The 10,029-nt window shown below is 44.7% G+C and overlaps 1 protein-coding gene across 1 annotated transcript; it reads left to right on the top strand.

Moving 5' to 3' along the window:
- Window positions 1–3,123: 3,123 nt before the first annotated feature.
- Window positions 3,124–9,189, top strand: mecp2 (methyl CpG binding protein 2). Its single transcript, XM_079676918.1, has one exon. The coding sequence runs from the start codon at window positions 3,136–3,138 to the stop codon at window positions 5,410–5,412; it is 2,277 nt and encodes a 758-aa protein (XP_079533044.1). The 5' UTR covers window positions 3,124–3,135; the 3' UTR covers window positions 5,413–9,189.
- The last annotated feature ends 840 nt before the right edge of the window (window positions 9,190–10,029 follow it).

A 10,029-nucleotide genomic window follows, 5' to 3' on the forward strand; every position in this document is an offset into this window, starting at 1 on the left:
GTGGACCAAACATTCCACAGGCCACATTCAACAACCTGATCAACTCTATGAGAAGGAGATGGGTGACATTTTAGGGTTAGGGTTCAACCCTAGGATTTTCGGACACCCCCAGACCCCCCCAATAAAGCAAAACTGCACGTTTCAGAGTGGCCTTTTATTGTGGCCAGCCTAAGGCACACCTGTTCAATAATCATGCTGTCTAATCAGCATCTTGATATGCCACACCTGTGAGGTGGGATGGATTATCTCGGCAAAGGAGAAGTGCTCACTATCACAGATTGTTTCAGATTTGTGAACAATATTTGAGAGAAATGGTTATTTTGTGTATGTAGAAAATGTTTTAGATCTTTGAGTTCATCTAAAAAATGGGAGCAAAAATAAAAGTGTTACGTTTATATTTTTGTTCAGTGTATATAGCGCTTTATCCAGTCTTTACGACCCCTCGAAGCGCTTTACATACTACATGTCATTCACCCATTCACACCCATTCATACAGAGCAGTGTACCTTACTCTAGGACCTCACATTCACACACATTCACACACGGTCAGCCATGCCATCGGGAGCAATTCAGGGTTAAGTATCTTGCCCAAGGATACATCGACATGTTGGCTGCACGGGCTGGGATCGAACCCACAACCTTCTGGTTGAAAGACGATCGCACTCCCTTGCAGCCACAGTCACCCAGAGGGAGGGGGCAGTAACGGAGAAGGCTCTGTCCCCCCAGGTCCGGTGATTAATGCCGGTGGGATGGATAGGAGGTTGGCTTCTGAAGAGCGGAGGCAGCTGGAAGGGGTGTGGTGGTGCAGCAGGTCTGTGAGGCAGCTGGAAGGGGTGTGGTGGTGCAGCAGGTCTGTGAGGCAGCTGGAAGGGGTGTGGTGGTGCAGCAGGTCTGTGAGGCAGCAGGAAGGGGTGTGGTGGTGCAGCAGGTCTGTGAGGTAGGGGAGGGGGCTGGTTGTTGAGGGCTTTGTGAGTAATGAGGAGGACTTTGAAGTGGATTCTTTGACGGACGGGGAGCCAGTGGAGGTTCTGGAGGACGGGAGTGATGTGGTCTCGGGAGCGGAAGCTGCGAGTCATATATTGACCCTCAAACAACAAATAAATCAAGACAAGGACAATAAAAGAAACGGTCTATTTGACACGTTGACAGTAATTATACTGTTTTTGACAAACTGAAATATTGTTGTCTTCCATCACTTTAACATTTTAAGGGGGAAATCAACATTTTGGTATTAGGGCGCATGCCGAAAGTAAGAGGGCGCAGCGCCCCTGTTACCAGGTTTAGACAAAACACTGCCCTTATTGATGATGAACTTAAGAGAAAGAAGTAACCGACAGAAAAGCACCTCAAAGTCAGTTCAATCTGCTGGCAGGGGAGGATTCCAGACTGATCTAAACTTGTAGCAAAGGTGAACTGAGAACGTTTGGCTAAGGAGCCTTGTATGCAAGATCTTCAACTTCCACCTTTATGGATGTTTATAAAAAAGTATGGCGGTCGATTAGCCCACAGAAACCACAAATCAGAACAAAGACTTTCAGTAGGCCCCAGAAAAAAGTAAGGAAAGAGAGACAGTTGTTTGCCCAAGCTTTAGACAAATGCTCAGTATATCATTGGTTCTTTATTCTCGCAAAGTTACTGGAGAAGCAACAGGTGTTTCAATGGTCCAGTCCATATGTTCTTTGTGGAGAAGTCCCGTGACTTTGTTTTAAAGTAGACTAACCAAGATCGTGTGATTTTGTTTGTGATTTTCATGGTAGAGTACTCAAAGCCTTTCCTAGAACAGAAATCAATAAAAGATCAACATACTACGATACGATATTACTTTATTTGTTCGATCAAATCTGAAATTTGACTTGCGTCACAGCAGCTCCATGTCCAACATCAACAGACAAGTATCCAGACACAATACATGAAACACAAACAACAAACATTTAACATAACAGCACAATCTGTGAGAGAAAAGCTGCTCAAAGAGCCTTCAGCGTGCATCTGATCTGGGATTTAGCTCTGTATAGCTATATATACTGTGTTAAAAGCTCCCACTAGGCTTGGGCGGTATCATTTTTTTCATACCGTCATACCTTGCTGACATCATACCGTGGTATACGGTATATGACGGTATGACTTGGGTCGACTTGAGCGAGGTGGCGTTCGGCGGCAAAATAGATGTTTCGAACGGTATATTATATGTTCGGTGTAAAATGCAGCCCGAGCCGGTAGACGCTCGCAAAGTGCCGCGACGTGCGCGCAAGTGCAAAACAAGGGCTGCATACATGACACATTGTGCAAATGGCACATTTTGAGATCGGATACAGGACACGTTTGTAGATGTCCGACGTTGTTTCCATAGTGAGCTAAGTTAACAATATATCATCATACATAAACATTTTCCGGGAGTAAATACTTGACTTATTGAATAAAGTTTGCTATATTCACTAACTAGTTTGGCAATATTATTCCGTGCATGTGTTAAAAACCTTATTTCCATTTGATTCATTGGATTACTCTCGTGAATGTTTAGCACGTAAATGCTTTCGTTTTTAAAACCGTCCGACCTCGACTACAAAACCATCAACCAGTTGCATAGGATTCAAAAATGTCAACACTCACTCACCCCGTCTTAAACATTCCCAAAGAAGTGCCTCTGTCTCTCGTTGTGCTGGATGAAGTCACTGGCGACGAGTAAACCCAAAATAGTCACAAACAGGCGCAGAGGCATTTTTCTTTTTTACTAGTTGTCCGAGTTCGGGGCCGGCAAATGCTGCCGCCATCTTGCTCAGCTCAGCTCTGTGCTGAGCTCTGAGAGCGGGAAAGACGGACTGCCCTCCCCTGCCCTCTGCTGGCGCGTGCTGTGCATTACAATCAATGTCGTCCCTGTCAAAACTCTGTGTCAGTGTAATAGAATGAAACGCATCTGTGATTTGGCGCACAGTCTGTGACGTCACGGTATTGAAAATCATACCGACGGGATTTCGAAATACCCTGGTATACCGTAATACCGTCATACCGCCCAAGCCTAGCTCCCACCACTTTTTTGATTTTGAAACAATTTAATAGAGTCCTTCGTCACACGGTCAATACGCCCTTGTAGTAGGTAGTAATAAGTAGTAACAACGTTGATGCTAATGTCACCTAATGATGTGGTATTTCCCAACACAGGTGGACTCTCCTGCCCTGGTGGCCAAATCCCGTCCGGGCAGAAAGAGGAAATCAGAACAGGAACTTCCGACCCCACCACAGACCGCCCCCAAGAAACGGGGAAGGAAACCAGCCTCAGCCTCAGTAGCGCCATCCGTTGCGGCAATATCCACCTCCACTCCCTCAACTTCTGTTAGCGCAACAGTTGGGAGCTACGCTGCAGCTGCCATTTTAGCCGCAGAGGCTAAACGGAGAGCAGCAAAGGAGTCTTCCAGCAAACATTTCGTCCAGGAAACAGCCCTGCCAATCAAAAAACGTAAAACGAGAGAGACAGTTGAGGAGAGGGAAATTGTTCAAACTCCATCAGCTTCAATAACTGATACTGTAAAGGGGGAGGCAAGTAAAGGGGAGGAAGCTCCGCCAAAACCTCAGCCTACCCCTTCTGAGCAGAGCCAGTCACAATCACAGAAACAGCCATCTGCTTCAGAGGAAAGTCAACCACATGGACACAAGGCGCATAAAGGAAAGAAGCACAAGGAGAAAACAGGAATAGCAGCTGGAGAAGGCAGAAGCAGAGGAGAGGAATTATACGAAGATATAAGTGATAAGGGAGGAGAGGAAGAAACTGGAGAAAGAAGTAGCAGCAGCAGTAGTAGCATTAGCCCATCAAAAAGTCACAAACGGAAGGACCGCCCACCTCACAAACACCACCATCATCACCACCACCACCACCATCATCACCGCCACCAACATCCCTCTGCCTCCAGTTTGGATCAGCCTCTTTCTCCAGGCTCCGGACACCCAGCACCTTCCAGCCAGTCAAAGGCTGAAGTCAAGCCCCAGGCTGTACCTCAGCTCTCCACACAACAAGTGCATCACACTCATGAAGCTCCTCCGAAACCACAATCCAAGTCTGAACCTCGACAGACTCCCCCTCAACCCAGTTCCCAGGAGCATCTTCAGAGCCAGTCTCCCACTCAGCCACAAGCCAAGCCAAGATACCACGCTCCTCAGCCCTCTCCTACCAGTAATGTCTTGCCCCAGCCACGGTCCCCACTGCCCCCTCCCCAAACTCACAGTCAGAGCCAGGCTTCATCGCAAAAAGGCCAGTCACATCCTGTCCACTCCCCAGCCAAACACCAATCCCAGCTTCAGACTCCACCTCAGACACACCTTCCTCAAACAAGGCCTCCACATCCACAGACCCAGTCTCCCACTGTACTCCAACCTCAAACCCTGCCCAGGCACCCGTCTCAACTCCAAACACAGCTCAAACAACAACCCCAGCTGCGGCAGTCACTGCAGTCTCATCTCCAACTCCAACCCCCGACCCGAACCCCAGCCCAGCTTCAGACGCAACAGCAACACAGAACCCCTGCCCCAATTCAGCCTCAATCCCAACCCAGGACCCGACCTCCACCTCAGCCCCATTCCAGATCTCCATCCCAAACTCCACCTCCACCCCAGTCCAGGACCCAAGCCCAAACTCCAAATCAACCACCATCCAGGGGTCCTGCTCCACTTCCAAATCAACCCCAATCCAGGAGCCTTGCCCAAACACAACATCAACCCCAATCCAGGACCCCTGCTCAAGCTTTGCCTCCACCCCAGACATCAGTCCAACCTCACCTGCAACAAAGGCATCAAATGCAGCCCCAATCCCTGACGAGGCAACCATCGCAACAACTCCAGACCCAACAAAGACAGCAAGCCAGACAGTCTCTCTCACAGCCTACGCCACCCCCGGCTCAGTCCCAAGCACAACCACACTTTCAACGGATTCAAACACAGCCACGCCCACAGCCCCAGCTCACCAGGCCCCATGTGCAGCACCTCTCATCCCACCGACCATCTCCAAGCCTAACCAGGACCAACCCGGCTCAGCAGAATCAGGGCGAACAGCCCCAAGATCTGAGCACCACACGGCCTAGTCGAGGAGGCCTTTTGCCAAGCCGAGAGGTCAGAGATGAAGGCGTCAAGGCGGAAGGAAGACGGGATCCGGCATCAGAAAGCAGAGAGGTTTCAAGAGGAGACAGAGGTTCAAACAACAACTCAAGGCCTTCAAGCTCCCTTCCTCCTCGACCTACAGGAGCATCTGGAGCCGGAGTTGGCCTTGTTACTGGAGCAGATGGAAGGGCGAGGCTTCGGGCTGAACCAGAGGCAGCAGGTGATGACAGGGAGCTCAGAGACATCGTCCCCCAGTCCGCGGTCCCATGTCCCAGCCGAGAAGAAACCGTAGAGTCACGGACTGCCGTCAGCGAAAGAGTCAGCTGATCAGTTGGGCTGATGACCGGGACGACTGATCGGTGGACTCGCGTACTGAGTCGGCGCCAGAAGGAAAAGGAGTGTGACACGGTTGTTCACGGAGTTTTAATGATTGTTACACTGTTTTCAGATAACGAAGGATAACGTCAGAGCTGGTAGGACTGTTGGAGTCTCTACTCCGTCTGATTCTGTCTGGAGACTCTGCAAAGTTCTGGATTGAGAACCAACCTGACGCTCAAGGGCAGCTGGAGAGGAGAGCGGACGGTGTCTTTTTCTAGGAAAATCAAACAAAGAGGAAAAACCAGAAAAAAAAGTTTGTGTGTAAATATAATCAAAAGGCAGCTGTTGTGTCCCGCTAGTCTCCAACGGGGAAGGGGGAAGGGGGGGGGGGGAGTAGTTTGGAGAAACCAACGCTTAACAACACATTACTCTGAAGGAAATGTTGCTTCCGGAATATAACCTGTTTTTTTTTTATTTCGTATTATGATAGTTTATTGTTTTGTCTCTGTTATACAGCTTTACACTCTGATATTATTGACTGATAGTCCCTTACTCATCGCCGTGCTGCTGACTGACAGTCCCTTATTTAAAGTCCTGCTTTTTAACTGACGGTGACTCCTTCTATTGACTGAAAGTCCCTTACTGAAACTAGTCCTTGACTGAAAGCCTCAGAGGTGATGTGGGGGCGGTGGTTTGCACCTTAAACTGGTTTTCTTAGAAATCTACCATATTTTTTGTAATCACCATTTTCCATTTGGCCCGCGATAAACAAAGGTGTGGGATCTGTAATGTTTTCCATCCACTTCCAGAATGCCCCCTACAGGAAGCAAATCTGACGTATGTATTAAGACTTGTGACCCACACAGACCTCACTCTGAACTGAGTCTTTGAAACGGATTTTGAATATTGTTTAAAATATTTGAATAACTTTAGGAGTTCTTGAGTCCTCCTATCAGACACTAAAACAGCCGTTCCAAGTCAGTTGTTTGATAAGCAAATCTCGAGAGCTCCTAATTTGGTTATAAAGTATTTCAAACCCACCGAGATGTTCTTCCAGGCTAGAGATTCTTCCATTTAGGTCTTCATTGAATTGGTTTGTTTTGGTAGTGTTTTTGTTTCCAAAGGAAGCGCTTTTAATATCAAACCAAACCCACTTTTACAGTAGCTCTATTTTTAGTTTGTACTCTTCATGAAATGAGTGGGAAAAAGGAGAAATTGTGTCATCGTGTTGAATGTCTGGAACAGTTTGCAACCCCTCCAGTTTATACAATCAACTGCCTGCATGTCGCTAGGAGACTTTGCAGGCCATCAACTGGAGTCGCAACATATGCAGAGGTCGACCCCGTTAGGTTTTTACTGTTGGACATGATGGCGTTCTTCGGGAAGTTGAACCCTGAACGAGGTCTGGTCATGTGGAGACACAACATTCAGTGAGCAGACAGCAACCTTTGAGTCTGAAATTCCAGATTTGAGAGCAAAAAGAAGGAGATATTTCTAAGAGTGGAAGGAGTCGTTTGCAAGGACTTAACATAGAGATCATCTGATTAACAACCTGAAGCAATTTGGTTGATATTCTTAACTATCTTAATTTGATTTAACAGTTGGTGAACATGGGGGGTGGGTGTCAATACAAAAAAAAAAAAAAAAAAATTCTAATCACGTTTAAGATGTGCTGACAGAATCATAAGCTTCTAATCAAACATTGCTCCAGACATTTTTGAGAAGTTTTCTTAGTGCCTTTTGTGTTTAGACAACTCATCTTTAAATGGATTCGACTTGAATGTTACTTGTTGGGCTTATGCAGTGTTCTTATCTGTCTAAACGACTTCGACTTTAAACCATAGGCTGTATGAAATATGGATATGGTTTCTAATATCATCCATGGGTTTCTGAAGAGTATAACTCCTGGCTAATTTACAACTGGGCATCAATGTAATTGAGGCGGGCCCGAAGCAGAGCAGACCGTTAGACATGGATGTATATTGAGAAATGGATAAAGTGTTGGATGCAGGGCTTCATTCGTTCCTATGAAATGTTCTCGGTTGCACGGGAAGTCAAAATGGCCTTACTTTGGAGAACTAAAATACCTGGACCTTCTGGCGATCTTTAAACCCGTCTCCTAGCCGATAAATCGTAGACGTTCGGTCTTTGCAAAGTGGAATGAATGCATTTTAGCGCATTTTACAGCTTGTAGACCTAAAATAATTGATTTACAGATGTCTCTTTCTGAATTTAAGTCAATGGGATCAAATCTTTTTGGGCCGATGGCTTCACGTAAATGACACAGTTGTGGTTGTTGCCTCAAGTGGCCATTTAAGGAACTGCAGTTGTTGGCACTTCCACTTAGGATTCACTGCACATGCTTTTGACGATAATCTGACAGTCAGATATGGACGTGTCCTATTAAAGCATGAATGTAATATAAGGAATGGATATCAAAGATATGTCGCCCAAGTTCCTTAAAATAAAATAGCATGTTAGCTTCTGGGCTTGATCCACATCATAGATCTAACTGCACATGCTCAGTAGAGTTTCTCTCCCTGGCCCATTGAGATTTTCCGCAAAGAAAATGAGCCTTTCTGATAAAGTTTGTCGAATAAACAATAATGTAAAAATGTTATTTCTCAGCAACTTTCACTTCAACTCACCTTTAATGAAGCTCTGTTACTGGATGTGTATTAGTGAAATGCACCCTGGGAGTGGTGGTAGAAGGTAGAGTTGTGTATTGTGTAGGATATTCTATTTTAGCTTGTTTGTTTATTATTCAATGTAGGCTATCAATGAGGAGAATATACATTATATAGCACATTATACTTTTTAAATTGCACTTTATGCCAATTCTTATTTAAAATGTAGAAATATATGCCACCTTATCTTGGGCGCCTGACATCCCCTTCTCTCTTAAAGCACTTAATGTCACACTTTATTTCACCTTGGCTGTAACGATACAAACGGCAGAATCAAAGAAAATGTATGTTTTAATTGACCTGAAACAGACGTGTTGCAATGCCCTGCCGTGCATCTCAGCCAAGATTTCAATTCAATAATCTCCAGAGCATTCTTGTAGGTTTTTTGCTGAAACAACTCCTAAAACAAGGGGAAGTTTCGTAACTGTCTCCTGAGCTCTCAAATCTGAACGCACAGATACTGAATGTTAATGCTCTCTCAATAGATTTGCCATCAAGAAATCTAAAAGTTTTGCACCTTATTCTTCACATGAAGGCTCCTGCACTTTAACAATGATATCGGGAAAATTGAGCTCTTCGACCCTCAAACAAGCGGGAAACCCCCCCCCTGAATGTCTTCAACCTGGATCCGATAAATGTGCCTCGTTCTCTAAAGTCCTCTCACCTGATGTTTGTTGTCTCCACCTGAAGCCTCACCTCTGCGTACTTGACGCTCCGCCTGCCGCCCAGTTATAGCATGCTGTCTCTCACGCAGCTGCATAAATCAAACGCCCCTCTGTTTACGGACCCCCTCCACAGGACCCGACCCGGCACAACCCTACAGTAACCAGCCACCATATTGCATGTTCCAGAGTTTAGTGCCTATAATATTGTGCGTCTTGCCAGAAGCCACCATGTCGAGCCAAGCCATGTTGTGTTTCTAGACTTAGTAGTGATGTGTGTGGTGACTTCATAGTTGCTAATATTGAGGATGAATATTCTGCTTTTACTCTGGTTGGAATTAAGTGGAAACTCCAATACAATGTCGCTGTAGACAAAACTAGTTTTTACCTGTTTTCTTATTTTTTCTTTCTAACTAAAAGCGTTTGTTGTCCCCTGATCTGTGGTCGTCTGACTGATTGTAGCTCAACACACACACACACACACACACACACACACACACACACACACACACACACACACACACACACACACACACACACACACACACACTGGTGGGAATTAACTAAGTACATTTGCTTGTGTATTTTTGTTTTTTGTTCTATTTCTACTCCACTTATTGGATGTTTAACTTTGTATTCAACTGTTTTTCATCCCATACCTGCAGTAAAAACCCTTAATGCAGCAGTAATCATATTCAGAAGAGTTCATAAACATTTTGTATATTATAATGAAACACTGACAGGGAACCAATGAGTACTTTCAAAACTGTAAGTATATTTTGCACAAAGGAAAAACAACATGAGATTTTGTTCTGAAAGAAAACTAATTTACTCCAAAGATATGTAAAGGTATGACTTCACATCCCATGATGCACTGCTGCCACCTGCTGGCTGTCACGAGATCATTCCGAATCTGCGCAGTTGAATGATCACGTCTGAATAAGGGGATGAATGTGATTTTAATTCAAATGTGATTCTTCATGTGTAATAAGACTTAACATTTTGATATTATTAAAACAAATTAATTAATTATATATAACAAATATATGTGTTTATTTAGTTAAAGAGCACTTTTCATAAACAAAAGATAACAATTAAGAAAATGATACTAATACAAAACATAACAACCCCCCTTACAATCCATCAAGAGAGCTAGACATAAGTTATCTATTATAACTATAACTATACGTACTTCACCAAAATAATTAATAAAAACACTAAAATTAAGTGTAAAGAAAAATGTTGACAGATGCTTTTTCTAATGAAATAATAAAAAC

This window comes from Notothenia rossii (genome assembly GCF_949606895.1).
Source record: "Notothenia rossii genome assembly, chromosome: 4".
NCBI classification, from domain to species: domain Eukaryota; kingdom Metazoa; phylum Chordata; class Actinopteri; order Perciformes; family Nototheniidae; genus Notothenia; species Notothenia rossii.